The 17,314-nt window shown below is 39.8% G+C and overlaps 1 protein-coding gene across 1 annotated transcript in view; it reads left to right on the plus strand.

Annotated features, from left to right (window-relative positions):
• Nucleotides 1–17,056, plus strand: part of esrrb (estrogen-related receptor beta) — an 80,816-nt gene extending 63,760 nt beyond the window's left edge. The window contains exons 7-8 of the mRNA XM_060933160.1: nt 13,955–14,224; nt 16,610–17,056. Coding sequence (XP_060789143.1) covers nt 13,955–14,224; nt 16,610–16,854 — 515 coding nt within the window. The 3' untranslated portion in view covers nt 16,855–17,056. The remainder of the gene's footprint in view (nt 1–13,954; nt 14,225–16,609) is intronic.
• Nucleotides 17,057–17,314: the final 258 nt, after the last annotated feature.

Genomic DNA, 17,314 nt, shown 5'->3' on the forward strand with positions numbered 1-17,314 from the left:
GTTCATTATAAAGTGGGGAACATTGATTAGGATGTTGACAGATGGCCAATGACCAACATCCAAAGGTAACAATTTATATGTCAGGAAAATTGCCGCTTAACTTTCACAATTGATTTTCATTGTCCTTTTTGTGAGGATAACATTTGAGAAAGCAGGTTATGAAAAAGTGGTTAATTTGCTCTAGAGTGGTCCTATCCAGCACTAATCTCAGACTGGTTGAGAGATACGCTTGGATAACAGCAGCATGTAATCATCTTCACATATACTGGCTCTGAGAGTGTGTTCAGTATAATCTGAAATATTGCTAATATTACAATTCACAATAACAGTAAACTTATTGTATAGCTCCTCAAATACAAAAAAAACACAACTTTTAAAGGTACAAGGCCAGTACAGAGACATCGACGCAATATTTATCAGTTCAAATGGTGTTTAACACATACATGTGTCAGATAATTATGAATTGCCCCATGGGGTAATCAATAATGTTTATCTTATGTTGTTTTGTACAGTAATTGCATTGTAATGATCTTTATAAAAGGTCAACAAAATCATGATTACAATTCCATATTTAACTGCCCTAAACAAAACAAAGAACCATGCCCGTAATTTATTTAATGCATTTTATTGACTACTAGCTGCTGTGGTGAAAACAGAAGTAACCAATCAGAATCATGCATTTTCACATTTCTGTTAGAAAACTATTAGATAGCTGGTTAGCTACACTGAGTATACAGATATCGAGATGACACGTGATGAAGTACTGGAGGTTTACTGCAGCGTGAGAAAAAGCAGTGCAGTTAAGAAGTTAAGATTTTATATTGTTTTATAAGATGGCATTTCCTTCTATTATAATACATAGTGCCAAATTACTCAATTCTGATTGGTCAATCAAGGAGGGCTTTTTTCCTCAACACGGGGCTGTATTTCTGAAATGCTATTGGCTAGTTCGTTGGAATGGGTAAAAAGCCAAACAAGTCCAAAAGCCTGACAAAACAAGAAGAAGATATTCTGTGGAAATGCAGTCCTCGTGTCGTGTCGCCGTGTCATGATGAAAGACGCTTTAGAAACTGATTCAAACGTGCAAGATAGTCTTGCGCCCTGATTGGTTCAGAAACCGTGAATGACAAATGTTGTGAACTTGAATGGCTTCTGAAGTATGAATTTGGCCCTATATATTATAAACAAGTAATCGTATGGTTCCTCATAAAATTAAGGATCAATTTCACTCGTGATTTCAAAGTTTTGAAATTGCCCGAGTCGCAAACTTCGAAATCACTCATGAAATTAATCCTTAATTTTACTCAGCCCCATATGATTACCTATACTTATTAACATGCTAGTTTAAGCATTTTCAGTCTATCTGTGGAGGTATTTTATTGCAATATTATTAATATGGTAGATAAACTGATCATCTACTTCTGTTATGTTTGGCATCCACCCAAAATACATGAGTACATTGCATTTAATTGTGCACACATCATGCTATGATTTTATGTAGTATATTTCCTTATCCCCTCCTTGAAATTAATTCCTGGCTACGCCATTGGTCAGTGGTATCTGAACTATCCATCCATCCAGTTATTTGCCTAATACCAGCTACATTTCTGCAAAGAGGAGAAACTGAAGTGAGTGTCATGCCCCAGGTTCTGTAAACGGGGGGTAAATGAAATACATAAATAAAATAAAATCTATAAATAAAATAAAAAGATTGGAGCGCCACCAACATCCAACCAGTTAGGACAAGGAGGCGTCTGAACTCACCTGTCATTCTAGCATAGAGTGTATGTATGCTGCGTTTTGGGGTGTGGCTTTGTAGAAAAGCTAAACAGAAGGTCTGTGTTATTTTGAATTTAATATTGCTAGCTTTTTCTAAAATGACTGCCAAAATCTTTAAATAAGTTTATACTCTTTTTCTCTCTTTCTTGTCATTTATACGCTGCACTTCATTATTAGATGACTGGTCCCGTCATTACTAGATGTCATGTACAGTGACGTACATACAGTATGTACTGTATGTACAGTGATCTATGTTTGTCACATTTATTATATAAATAGGTTTCAGGACACGATTCTGTCCGCCGGATCATCTAACCATCCTGGTTGGCCGCTGTGTACCGTCAATTCTTACCCAATCTGCTGTAAATTGAATTGATAATTAATCTTCAAGTTGAACGGCTCAGCACTGGTTGACCTGGCAGTGCAAGAGTGCACTCTGTAAATAGTTTGAGCGATGTCTGGCATGGCTGTTCTTAATAAGGTCGATGTGTGGGAAATGTTGACAGATGGCTTTTTTACTCCCGAGGTGCTAAAGACCTTTGACATACATACAGTCGTTGCTTGTTCTTCTCCATCTCGGATTTCACAGTGTCCAACTGGCAGAAGCATTACTGTAGTTACTTACAGCCTGACACGCTATAAAATGCAACATGGATACCGATTTGAGGAAAGTACAAAGGAAGTCAACAGCTGAAAAAAGATAACCACTCTAAGGTACCAGTACGCTGCACTGCTATGGTGAAGCATGGAAAATGGAAAATAATGGCAGTGCTGTTATTGCAAGAACACATCACAGTGTCAGTAGTCAGATTTTATTGGCTGGAGTGCTACACTGAATGTTAATGTCATATGTCATGGTTTGGAATAAGGCTTTACACTCTGCATCTCATGCAACCTAGTTGCTTCATCACATTAGACAGCTGTTAGTCACCTGCCTCCAAGCCCCAGATTCAGAGGGCAGGATTTTTCCGCTAGGGAATTCTGGGCTGAGAGAGTCTGCAGAATTGTTTCCCACATGATCTTGCCGCAGCCACATAGTAGCTATTCTTGTCCTGTGATGCCTCTCGTTTTATGAGCGGCATCTGTAAGAGTTAAACACATTGAACCTTTTTTTTTTAAATTACTTAATACTTTCTAAATCATTGGAAATTTGGTTAAAATGCATAACAAAATTTGAAGCTTTCTAGAAAGGCTAGAAAAGTTACCCACAGTCCTTATTGGTATAGAAACCTGAGGACCTAATATACAAAGTATTAAAAATGATCACCTCTCAAAGCTTACAGCTATCATATCTCAGCACACACCTCATGGCACAAGATTACTCCTATCTTACCCCCCGTTCTCCCCACCCACCCAAAGCTCGCTGTTTTCTCTTTGCCATTAAATTGTAAAATCTCCTTACTGTGTTGCCGAGGCTGATCCCTCTCAAGCTGTGTAATCTCCTTGTAATGGAGTGTGAATACTGCCGGCCGATAAATCAGCACCTCATCAGCGGCCTTTATTAAATATAGACACCAACAGACAGGCCTTAGTATATTCAATTTACCCACTGACGGAGGCTTTAGCAGCCCAGATCAAGATGGATGGAGCAATCAGGTGTAGGCCCAGGCCTGACGCCCCATGCTTGAGATGCAGCACGCAGGGATGGAGATTTGAAGGGGGGCTTCCGGGACCATGCAAGGGGCATCTGCTGCTCTGGGCGGGGTTACACTCGGAGAAAGGGCAAGATCTATTTTTGTTGTGTTAGCGCTGTCAAAGCAGAGTTTGTTTATGTGCGGGGGGGGGTGTCTGTGTGTATGTACACATTCCTAATGCAAAGTCCTTCACAAAAACAAGCGCTTCTCTCTCACCTATCTTTTGTTAAACTGACTCATTTGACTGATGCTTTTATGTAAAGCAACTTACAATTAAGACAGGATAAAACTGAGCAGTTGAGGGTTAAGTGTCTTGCTCGAGGACTCAACGGTGGCAGCCTGGCATTGCTGGGATTTGAATTTACAACCTTCTAATCAGTAGCTTAATACCCAAACCACCTTAACGTGGGTGTGAGGTGGGATTACACTTAGGATGGGCCACCAGTCTAGCACAGGTTACCGTGCACAAATACATTCACCACCTTTTAGAGGTGGGAGGAAACTAGTGAACCTACAAAAAAAACCTACATGTATAAAGAATATGAGTGATTCTACGCTTATGGGTACTGAAATGAGGACATGAACTTATTTTTAAAAATTCACCTAAAACCATTTATTTTTTTTACCATCAGGTCACAAAACATGTAATCTTTAATGAATGATATGTTAAAAGATAACTTTAATTTTCTGAGATGTAATAAAAACATATTTATATGCCAAAGTCAGAACGTAACAGAAGTGTTGTGGACATATATATTCTCAATTTTAACAATGTAGAATTACTTTTTGAAACATAGGAAGGTGATGTTTTAGCAAATATAATTAATAAACATGTGTAGTAGAATAAACATACACATTCTTTCAATAAGATTAACATGGTATATAGCTAGATCGTAATTAATTTGTAACAGACGCGAGATGGACAATCGTAACAGAAGTAATGTAACAGACATCATTTTGGAACTCATAGGCTTGACTTTGGCATATAAATATGTTTTTATTACGTCTCAGAAAATTAAAGTTATCTTTTAACATATCATTCATTAAAGATTACATGTTTTGTGACCTGATGGTAAAAAAAGAAATGGTTTTAGGTGAATAAGTTCATGTCCCCATTTCAGTACCCATAAGCGTGGAATCACTCATATACAAAACTCCAATCCAGCAGTAACCCAAGCTTAGGATCCAACCCTGGACACTGGGGTTCTGTAAAATTAAGCTTAATTTGAATTCATATTTGTTTTATTTTTCTTTTTTAGTGAGAGGGGGGAAACAAAAACATCAACACATTTGCATTGAGTCTTCTTTTTTCAGATCTTTTATGCAGTAGTCAATAGGACATGGCTACTCATTAAACAGCGAATCTGCTCGGCAGCAGAAATAAATGAAGTGTAATTACATGACTGATTAAGGTTCGTCTCTTCCCTGTCACTGAGCTAAACAGAGATATATAATGTCCAGTGATGGCAGTGGCTCTCTGGGGAGGGTTAAGTAGCAGTGGAGTCAGGTCAAAAGGTCAGAAACAGCAGATTAAGACAAGGGGATTACTGTATTTAACATTACGAAACTTCATATCGTTCACACTCCACTAGCCAAATGACCCATCATACTGGCATGTGCTCATGTCTAATGGGCTTCTTATCATTTAAAGCACTGATACTGTAGATCGCCGCTTGAAGAGGCTTTCTGTTTTAATTTATTCTGTTAAAATAGACCTGTACGTCGAAGCTAAATATGAAGTGTGCACAATGCCTTGTTTTGTTTTGTTACAATGCTTAGTAGAAGCCAGTAGTTTTAATTACAACATCTTTCTTTGGCACTTTATGCATATTAGTCATCAGACTGAAAATCATTTTGAAGTTGTTCATATAGTGCTTTAAAATCTTACCCTCAGTTTGAATGTGTTGCATTTAATAAGGGTTGAAATGCAATTTGATCAAATCTGGTGTTTGTGTGTGTGTGTGTGTGGTAGCTCTTCTGATTCTCTGACCAGACTCATATCAAATTATTTATCTCGTGCATCATTAATGATATGGTCATGAAAATTCCTAAAGAATTGTGAACAGTGGTAAGAGGATGTTTTTATATTTATGCTCTTTCTCTGTCTTTAGGATTTCTGTGATTTTATTAATCTCTCTCTTTTGTTCCTCTTGTTTACACGTTACTCTTACCCAACCCGATGACACGGACTTGCAGTGCTCTTATATTATTATATACGTTTAGATAGAATGTGACCTTAACTCGAGGTCAGTGGAAATGACAGAGGCTCATTTAAGTGAAAAAGATTCGGAGCATAAACATAAGCCACTTGACACAGCAATGACAAGCGGGTGAAGCCATGGAAGCTCAGCAGACAACAGACTACTTTTGGAAACACGGCAGTGGAGAAGAGCCCTCAGCTGGTTATACCTTTGATAGCTGTTAGCTAAGAGTCTGTAAGGCTTGTCTCACTGATTAGGAGCCATGATAGAGCAGTTCTGTGTCTAAAGTGCTGGAAGTGAAGCCTTTTCTCTTTTTTTTTTTAATGGCTCCTTTTCTGTCATTCTACCGCTCTGTAATTTATCTGTTTGCTTTGTTTTTCTTTTGCTTTTCTTTTTTTTCAGTGAAGCTCTTGAAATGTGCATATCTCTCTCTCGCTCTCTCGCTCGCATACTCACTGTCTCATCAGATTGAGGGTGAAATATGAGGGGGTGCAGCTGGAGGGGGCCACTATACCACGTAATTACATCTCTTTTTATGAGCACTGCTAATGGCCCTCAGGGATAAGGAAACAATAATAAATTAATATGAATATGAAGTTCCGCTCAACACGAATGTGCAGTACTTAATTTCAGCCCCACTCCTGGTGGACAAAATGACAAAACACATCCTGCTGATTGATCACAGGATGAGAGATATGTGCAAATGCCACATCATGGCTCCTATATCTTTGGGAGCATTTACATCTGATACAAGGAGTTTGAATGATGAGATTTGAATTCACCTAAGCATTTATTCTTTATATTCCACATGGAAATACAGCACATTTTGTTTACATTAATGGCTATGGAGGGCTGTTGTACTAAACAGTAGTTAGCAAGTCTATCACCCCGAAAAGAAATAAACATCAGCAGTGCTGGATTCCACATAAACTCAGGAGGGCATGAGGTCAAGGAGGAAATACAATTTCGTATATAAGCTTGTAAATGTGGTAAGATTAAAACTTGCTGTTTTGCTTTTATTTTATTTATAAAGGACTTCTGGGGCTATAAAAGTCCTTCTTCTTTTGCAGAGCTTAGGCTTTTACCGCTTTTCAGAAATGTTGACTTTGAGTCAGCGGGCATGAAATATGTCACCGAGAGCCAGCCAAGCCTGTCTTTTGTTATAGCGGCTGTTTCGAGCGATGAGCTTTATTGAGCTGCATAAAAACAAGCTAAAAACTGATTACTTTTTATACTAGTGTTGAAGACAGACCACACAGGGGATTTGTTCACAGACTTGATAAATTGAGTTTTCAAAAAACATTTGAGCCTGGATATGAAAATGTGCTGGTAAGTGTATGGGCAGCTTCACCAGTCTCACCTGAACACAGAGAGTTAGGAAAACACTGTTTGGGGGGGGGGGGTCTTTCAGAGTTTGTTTGTTTGTTTGTTTGTTTGTTTGTTTGTTTGTTTGTTTGTTTGTTTGTTTGTTTGTTTGTTTGTTTGTTTGTTTGCAACCAGTACATTTTAAAAATATACAAAATAGTAGACTAATGTTTATTTATTGAAAAAAATATCTTTCCAGCAGTTCAATATAATAGCAATATAGAATACTTAACTAGGCATAGGTCAAGTCAAACACCCAAACTGTAGGTGATGGTATATATTTTACTGATTCCATACTATCTTTACAACTATACGTCAATGTAACCAAAGTATCACTAGTCTCAGTCGTTGGGAAAGAGCCTTACCTGCGTTTTAAGTCTTGATTTGTTCTGACCAGTCAGATTCAAAATAAAGGCCAGTATTGACTGAAAGATACAGAATTAATTTTTCTTACTGTGTTTGCATGAGGTGAATCACTTTAACTGAGTGGAATCAGTTCATGTATGTATGTATGTATGCATGCATGTGTACGTACACACATCAGTCAGTTATAACATTATGACCACTGACAGGTGAAGTGAATAACACTGATTATCTCATTACAATGGCACCTGTCAAGGGGTGGGATATATTAAGCAGCAAGAGAACAGTCAGTTCTTAAAGTTGATGTGTTGGAAGCAGGAAAAATGAGCAAGTGTAAGGATCTGAGCGACTTTGACAAGGGCCACATTGTGATGGCTAGATGGCTGGGTCTGAGCATCTCCAAAATGGCACATCTTGTAGGGTGTTCCTGGTATGCAGTGGTTCGTACCTACCAAAAGTGGTCCAAGGAAGAACAACCGGTGACCTGACAACAGGGTCATGAGCGGCCAAGGCTTATTGATTTGCATGTGGCACGAAAGCTAGCCCATATGGTCCAATCCCACAGAAGAGCTACTGTAGCACAAACTGCTGACAAAGTTAATGCTGGCTAAAACAGAAAGGTGTTCAATTCACTCACTCATGATATATTCATTCACCACTCGAAGATAAACTTCACATCTTCATGCGATCATGTAATATCATATATAAAATTGTGTAAGTTAAAAATATTAAATGTTTTTATTTAACTACTTGCAAGCAGGGCGTTGAACCAGAATTTTTTTCCTATTGGTTCGTTCCGAACAGAAACGGAATTTTAACGTTTCCGGTTTTGGGTTCCACCATTAAATAGACGTTCCCGAACCGGTTAGAACAAAAAAATTTCGTTCCCGGAACGGTTAATTACGTTCCCTGTCAGCTGTTTAACAAATGGCTATAAAATTATGTCTCTGTCTCATCCAGCTTAAGCCAAATGTAGGCTAATTCTATTACAACCTTCATTAAATAAGACAAGAAATAATTCAAAACAATTATTATTTCAAATGTTGGCGATTTGGATTCTCAGTATGTCTTCCCATCTATACAAACAGAAAAAGTGCCAAAAATGAAAGATAATTCGTTTAGTGTGTTACCAAAGGCTAGTCAGGCCCTATAGAGGGCTACCGCATGACGTCACCGTGCTGCGAGATTTTGTTAGGCGCCATATTGGAAGACCAAGTACACATCTATGCAAGTACATACATACATAAAACAAACTACACCTGAAATGTAGCCAGGGCCAGTTCTGCCCTAATCTGGACCCGGGTGCAACATCGCGCAACCCCCCCCCCCCCCCCCCCCCCCCCCCAAAAAAAAAAACACCAGTCTAAATCAGGACAACCATCACATAACTATAACTATAAACATTTTATATCAACTATTTTAACTAAATGGGCTATAATAAATAAGCCTGCAGGCAGCCACGGCGGGCTGCCTCAGAAAAGTAACCATTCAATGACACAACTGAAAGCCTGCAGCCACGGCGGGCTGCCTTAAAAAGTAACCATTTGTCCTACCTTAAAACTCGTTTTGCATTTTCTGCCTCCTTTTTTGTATTTTCGACCCTCCATTTATTTTCTTTCCTTTTCTGAAAACCTGATTTGTGTCCAGACATTTTGTTCTGCTACCAACGAACTAACTCGTCAGGTCTCGTCTCTTGAGCCCACGATGATTCCCATGGGAAGGGCAACAATTGATACATTTTTACAAACAGCCAATAGGGAGGTTGCAACGTTCAGGCTCTTCTTTGCTCAGACTCTCAGTAATGCACTTACTCACTTATTATCACGTGGAGACGTGATAGTAGTCCACCTTCCCGCTCTCTCCATTCAGTCAGCGAACGTCACACAGGAAGTGAACCTCAGCGGGTCATAGAAACTTGCACAGGAGAAGAATGACTTTTTTATTTGTAGGCTACGGAAACTTTGAGGAACGAAATAAAAACCGGTATTAACCGGTTACCATTATTTTTAATAAGCGTTTCTGTTCCGGAACATAAAAAATAATAAAGTTTCTGGTTTCGTTTCTGTTCCATGTGAAATAGAAAAAGTTCCCGGTTTTCATTCCTTGAACCGGTTCAAAGCCCTGCTTGCAAGTGACTTGATTATGATCCACAATTAATTATTTTTTAAATATGCAAAAGTCAATATAAGAAACAAGTGGAAAATAGTTGTTTTGAAGTGAGAAAACCTCAGACTAATCATTCGTGTCAGACCATGATCAGTCATTTTCAACCAAGCAAGCTGTCATACAATGTGTTTTGCTTTGTTTTTGTTCTTAACATAGAGCCCTCTCAGAGAGGTAAACAGTTCTACAAACCTTCAATAATTCTTTTCATGATCTAGGTTTAACTTTTTTTTTTCTATTAATGGCTTGCATTCTAATACATAACTAAAGACTACAAGCATTGCACACTTTTATTTATATCTGTCAGATTGTTTTCAGAGCCGTGTGACGCTGTGGAATTGTGTTAATGCCCTCACCGATGGCTATAAAATATTTGTTTTCTTTACCTTTTTCCTGACCGTTACCTGTTTTGTACAACGGACAATGTTTGTTACTGAATGAAATTGTTACTAAAGCTGAGACAGTGAGCATCACATTGGCGTCTAGTCTATAAGGCTAATGCCCATTGACACTAAGCACTCTATTTGCTAAAGTGCCAAAGCTGTAGACGCAGCAGCCAGGCCCTCCAGATTGGTCAATATTGTGTCATGTTTTGTCAAAGCACACAGGGGCAGTTGGTTGGAAATTAAGATGTAAATATTGATATTTCATTAGAGCAGGAATCACCAGCTACTCGTGCACTTCAGCAAGGCTCTGTGGAAGTGCCAAGGCCCGAGCACCGTTTGACCTGGAGAGTCTGAAAGTCACTTCATTACTTGATTAAATTGAGTGGAAAAAGGCGAGAGGAAAAACACAAGATCCCATTTGGAGTGATAATTCAGTACTGTGGAAGGAAAGAGGGCAGGAGAGAGAGAGAGAGAGATGGGGAGAGATATATATTTAGAGAGAGAGAGAGAGTGGGTGGACAACACGCACCGTTCCGCATTTCACCACCTCACAACAAACCGTAACAGACGATTAAACGCCGGGCCTTTCAGTGTGTGTAATTGCTGGCAGCTGAGGCTGATGAGTGTGTAGAGTTGGAGGATGTGTGGTGCTCGGGGGATGTTTTGTTGTGTTTTTGTGCATGTCGAACATTGCACACCCTTGCTTATCCTGTCAGGTCCAAGGAGAGAAGTATGGCTCATTGATAAGCCGTCTTTGTGATTGTCATGCAAAGTTCATGCGCTGATAAATCTGTGTTGAATATGCATTAGAGGTGTAACACAATACCAGTATCCATATCTCTGTCTGTTTAGAACTCCAAATATTTGGATTTGGATTTAAACCTAAAATGGCTATGGCCTAAACTGGAAGGTTTGTAGTTTTTGGGGGGGTTTTTGGTTGATTTTTTTTTTTTAATGAAGCCTCCTACTTTGTTACATGACATTATTTTTATTTCTACCTGTCTGTGATCGAAGCAGTTTAGATGCACACATCTGTAAGCCTTTCTAAGGCCAAGTTTACATTAGACCGTATCTGTGTCGTTTTCTTCGCGGATGCACTGTCCATTTACATTAAAACGCCGGGAAACGGGAATCCGCCAGGGTCCACGTATTCAATCCAGATCGTGTCTGGTCCGGTGCTGTGTAAACATTGAGAATACGCGGATACGCTGTACTGAGCTCTAGCTGGCGTCGTCATTGGACAACGTCACTGTGACATCCACCTTCCTGATTCGCTGGCGTTGGTCATGTGACGCGACTGCTGAAAAACGGCGCGGACTTCCGCCTTGTATCACCTTTCATTAAAGAGTATAAAAGTATGAAAATACTGCAAATACTGATGCAAATACTGCCCATTGTGTAGTTATGATTGTCTTTAGGCTTGCCATCCTTCCACTTGCAAGTGGTAAGTGATATGCGCTGGGATCACACACACAGCAGCTCAGTCCCGAATCACTGCTCGTGCGCTTCACTCGCGCGCTCTGTGAGCTGCGCAGGGCCGGAGTGCGCACCCTCCAGAGGGCACTTGCTGTTCAGGGCGGAGTGATTTGGAGCGCAGGATGCCTGCGGAGCCGAGCGTATCCGTGTATTGGTGTTGCTGTGTGCACGCAAATCGTGTATTGGTGTTGCTGTGTGCACACTAATCGTTTTAAAAACGTTAATCTGATGATCCGCTGATACGGTCTAATGTAAACCCCACCTAACACTAGTGCACCTCCTATTCTTATCTGTGTTTATCATTATCTGTTCATTTTGGATAGTTTATTCGCATTCAGTTAGATCCCAAATATGCACATGCACGTAAACGAATCATTGATAAATGATACTTAACAACCGTTTAGATGTATTAAGTGTTTAATCGTTAGTCTTCAGTTAGTTGGGGGGATTTATGTGTTAAGTTTGTTGTCAGGCTTCCTCTCTGTCTTCTCTCTTTTCTCTTTGCCACCTCCACTCTGGCCCTATTGATTCCCTTTCACATTGTGAGGGTCCCTGCAGCGCTGATCGCAATCTGTTAATTAATGTATCCCCCAGCATGCGCAGCCAGTGTTCGCCCTTCTGATAAGGGAAATTAAACACTCAGGTACCCCTTTTTCCTTTTGCCTCTTCTTCTCTCCTCCATTCTGTCTCTCGCACACCCTGCCGCCACTCCAAAGTGTCACATGCCAAGCAGATAAACATCACCCTCTTCAACTCTTCCTCAATCAAATAATTTATATGAAAGAGGGAAAACAGTGGAGGCAGGTATGCCTTGTGGCCCAGTCAATATTGTAATCTATCACCTTCCTAATCATGTGGGGGCAGACAGGACTGCAACGGTAAACTTGTAAAAGCAATCATTTTAATCATCAGATGCTGCAACCAGCGCTAATATACTGTCTAGATGGAGATGCCTGGCAGGCACTGGGTGGAGGGGGAGGGGGTTCGATGCTGGCAGAGGGCTATGAAGAGTTTATCGACAGGTGAGGGCAGAGAAAAAAGGGATGAGATGGTTATCAGTGCATCCACATGACACACTGTGTCTTTAGCCACTTTGAAATCGGTTAGCTTAGTTATTTGCCTCACTCAGGCATTGTTATCATTTTTAATTGTACAATTCATTGCAATTCTCAAACTCCTGCTTTTCAAAATTTATTCTTCAAACTGATCGCCAATTTTGTCCCTTCAGTATCTTCAGGAATGATTTCATATTTGACGATACCACGGAATCTGTTATAAAAGTATTGGACGTACAGGCATATCACCTTGCTAGCCTATTAAAATTACTGACACGACTTGCATATGAGTTGTTTGTCTACTTTCAATAATAATCAATTTATAATTAATTACAATAATCAGTTTATGACTGTTGCACTGATTCATTTGTTTCCAAATTGTTAGATCATTAAATTGATCCTTTTTCTCGCCCAATTATGTGCACAGTTCACAATCTCGTAAATTGCCACCATCGACATCTTTTCAGTGGGGTCCTCATACAGTCATACACACACGAATCTCACGGCATGTCTTTGGACTGTGGGGTAAACCGTTGTACCCCCACGCAGACACGGGGAGAACATGCAAGCTCCACACAGAAAGGCCCCCGTCGGCCATGGGGCTCGAACCCAGAACCTTGTTGCTGTGCTAACCACTACACCACCGTGCCGCCCTCTTACACCAGTCATTCTTTTTTTCAGTGACGTGAGAATGTAAGCATCAACTGTACAGAGTTACTGAGAAACAAAAAACAAATAAATAATAATAATAACTACTTCACCACTACTACCTCTGCCATCTCTCATCGATGCAATTATTATGTGCAATAATATCGGCCTTAAACTATTTTTATGCATACTTGTATATTATTTATGTATATATATATATATATATATATATATATATATATATATATATGTGTGTGTGTGTGTGTGTGTGTGTATACAGAGTCTACTTGTAATGTGCAATTTTTCCGAGCCTCTCAATAAGGCAATTTTTCTATACTTTTTCACGGTAGATAATGCAAATAGCCCTCTGTATTTAATCCTTCATTTGTCTAATTTTTATTTCAGTTTTATTTGTCATCTGTTTGACATTTTCTTGCTACTGTAACACGTGAATTTCCCCGATGTGGGATGAATAAAGTGAATCTAATGTAATGTAATAAAAATAGTAAGAGGGGAAAAAAAATACATATGGCCGAGCAGTGGAGGTGTAGGATTCACAGTTTATGATTCCTTACTACGGTTGTAAGGGAAACATGTCAAAGCTATGCTTTGATGCTTTCTCAACTAATGCAGCAGTCAGACCAAACATGAATAAAATTCAAGTAGAGAAGAGGAAAGGGATGTGAAAAGACACACTTGCATCTAGGTTATGAATAAATATCAGTTCACGGAACACATTTTATCATTTATGCTGTGAGGAGTTTTTGTGGTCCAGTTTTGTTTTGTTTTACTTTCTCTGTGCTGACTCAGCTTTCTTGTTAGTATTGTTGGCAACTTTGGAGCAGGTATGGCAAAATGAACACCATCTCTGTTCTGGACCTCAGGTTTTTCCAGCTTGTCTCTGGGAGATCAGATGAGTTTACTGCAGAGCGCTTGGATGGAGATCCTGATCCTGAGCATCGTCTTCCGCTCGCTGCCCTACGAGGACGAGCTGGTTTACGCTGAGGACTACGTGATGGACGAAGAGCACTCCCGGCTCACAGGCCTGCTGGACCTCTTTGTCTCCATCCTGCAGCTCGTCCGCAAGTACAAGAAGCTGAAGGTGGAAAAGGAGGAGTTTGTCACACTCAAGGCCATCGCTCTCGCCAACTCAGGTACACCTGAGGCCATGCTAATGATATAGAACATGATTGTGTTATATATAAGAAAGCTTTAATATTCCAGAGAAATCCAGAAAACATGGGGATATATTACAGTTAATTCCAGGTTGATGCACTCAGTCTAAGTAGGCTATAAGAGTAATATTTCTATGAATTCATGAATTTTGTTCATTTTCATGTTTCTCTGTGAGAACATTGTGGTTATTTAAACTCTACCTTGAGAGATCCACCAAATTGAACCGGGTAACCCAAGAATAGACTCCATCCTGAATGTTCTCTAATCTGCTCCATCTTGATGTGGCTTTCTGAATTGATACAGCTGAGATAAACATGAAGGACACACAGAAAGAGAAAGCGGGTGAGGGAGGAGGGAGTGCCGAGCTTTTAATTGAACGCCTTCTGTGTTGTGGCATTCCTCCATTCGTTCTCTCTCTATCTCCATAACAGTAGCCACGGGGCCCTGCAGCCACAGGAGATAAATTTAGCATTTCATTAGGAGCACAGGGGCTGTCAATAAAATGTGTTAAGTCGAATGGAATGAGTATCAGGGAGTGATGGGCCTCGTTTGTTCCGGGGGAGAAGACGAGGCACCCGTATCGACAGCATGCTTTTCAGAAGGCACGGTCTGTCCCTCTCTGATCAATGTCTGGACAGAGCCCGCAAGCAAGCATCCTCTATCCCTCTATCTCCCTCCATTCCTTCCCCCCCCCCCCCCCCCCCCCACCTCTCTGTCTCTACCTCTTTTTTTGTTTGCAGGAAAAATGAAAAATGCTGAGGGTGGGCTTTGCTTTACTTTCGGATGACAGACCTTTTGCAGAGAGGTGGGGCCAGGAGGATCAGGGTGGGGGAAGAGCAGAGCGTGCCGAGAGCTCAAACAAGGGCTCTGTGCAAAGGCTCTCATGGGAGTGCCTCTGTCTGACAGCTGTGAAAATTCATAGCGATTGATTTTGTAATTAGCAGTTTATCAATCGGATCGACGCGGCCTCTCTGATGGATTGCAAGGAAATTGTTTCTTCAAAGTTGTTTTTTTTATGCTCCCCATACACACTCCCCATACACACACTATCTCTTGGGTACAAATATATGAATGTTCCATCCTTTATTTCAATCTGTCCTGCTCTGACACACACACACACACACACGTGGCAGTGAACGTGAGAATAAACCCTAAGCCGTTGTAAATTATTTATATCAAGGCAAATTGCACAAGCTCAATATTTAAGTCTCACATTTGAAACCATTTAAGCCACTGTCCTAAACAAATTTATCAAGCGTAACAGTATGAATTCATTTTCTCAGAAGTTATTTTTCATTTGCCTCATGCATAGACTTTCTCACACAGTTTTTTCTCCCTCTGACTATCACCGCCTCATTCTCTTGTTTCAAAAACAGTCTGTCGTTCAGCACTAAGTGTCACAAATGGTCAGAGTGAGAAATATCTCAAGGTCTTGGGAGTGCAGCTGTTCCACTCAATGAATTTTAGAATTCTGAAATCTGTTTTCCTTTTTATTGTACCACATGGTGAAATATTCACCAAGGTGAGATCAGCCAGGCAGCCAATCACATCCCTCGTTCGAGGTGTCAGACACCCCTTAACAACTGCTGTCTCAGTGTCCCTCTCTGTGTGTGTGTGTGTGCTAGAGGTAATACAGAGACGGGTTTAGCCCTATGATCCTGCCTGTGTGTATTTAGGGATGTAAAATAATTAATTATTTTCCAGAACAATCGAGAATATTGAATAAAACCGTTCTATATTAGTCAGAGCCCAGTTTCCTGAAAGAATACTAAAAAATCTTAATTGGTCCGTATGATACTTGTGCTGCGAGACTTAGAAACACAGGTCATGTCTATTATACATATTCTTATAGACTCTTTATACTATATGTTAACTTGTGCCACGACATTTTTTTTCTTTGAGATTAATAAATTGTATCGTCTAATTAAAAATGACCGTATTTGAGATGAGATGTTTATATGGAACACTGCAGGAAATATAAATGAAAATTGATCATGTCGTGTAAATTATGATTTTCTTTATGAGAAGAGTATGTGATTATTGAGAATTGATTATTGGAGGCAATGTGGTGTTTTAATTTTTATTATTATTATTATTATTATTATTATTGGACTTAAACCCTCTAAACTCCCTTGCAGAAAATAATAACTAGTCACGTGACATAAAAAATCATGATTGAGTTAACGAGTAGAATTTTATATATTTTTGTCATTTATGTTCATGATGAATAAACAGTACTTTTTGTAATATTTTGTTTTATTCATTAACTTTGCAATTTCATGTTTGTGATGTTGAGGAAATTGATTGTTGCGTATAGAAGATAGTGTTAATGAATGTGTGTCGTTTGTGTTTTCCATCGTTAGACTCCATGCACATAGAGGACGTGGAGGCGGTTCAGAAGCTGCAGGATGCTCTCCATGAAGCGCTGCAGGACTATGAGAACAGTCAGCACGCAGAGGACCCACGGCGGGCAGGCAAGCTGCTCATGACCCTGCCCCTGCTGCGGCAGACTGCCACCAAGGCCGTGCAACACTTCTACAGCATCAAGGTGCAGGGCAAAGTGCCCATGCACAAACTCTTCCTGGAAATGCTGGAGGCCAAGGTGTGAACAGGCGGGGCTTTGACGGCGAGGACGTTAAGAGACACACTAACTGAAGAGAGACAAGAGGAGAGACACACTGTTGATTGACAAGCAGGTTACAGACTCACCTCTCTCCCTCTCTGTGTTTTCGAATCTCTGTCTCCCTCTATCTCTCTCACGGACACGAGATGTTTTTAAAGAACAACCTTAAAAAATAAGCAAAAGGAAAAACTCAGTATAAATATAAATGATGAAGAGTTTAAAAATATATAACAAATCCTATGTACTTGTACAGTAATTTTTTTTTTTTGTCGTTTATGGTCTGTGATTATGTACGAAGAAAGAAAGCTCTCTAAATCGGAGTGTTCTCAATGAGGTGGTCAGGCATTTTTTATTTTCAATTTTTGAAAATCTAACACTATACATGTCATGATTAAATCACAACCAGTATGTAACATGTGGAGCATCACATGTCAAATACATGTGA

Source organism: Neoarius graeffei, chromosome 11 (assembly GCF_027579695.1).
Source record: "Neoarius graeffei isolate fNeoGra1 chromosome 11, fNeoGra1.pri, whole genome shotgun sequence".
NCBI lineage: Eukaryota > Metazoa > Chordata > Actinopteri > Siluriformes > Ariidae > Neoarius > Neoarius graeffei.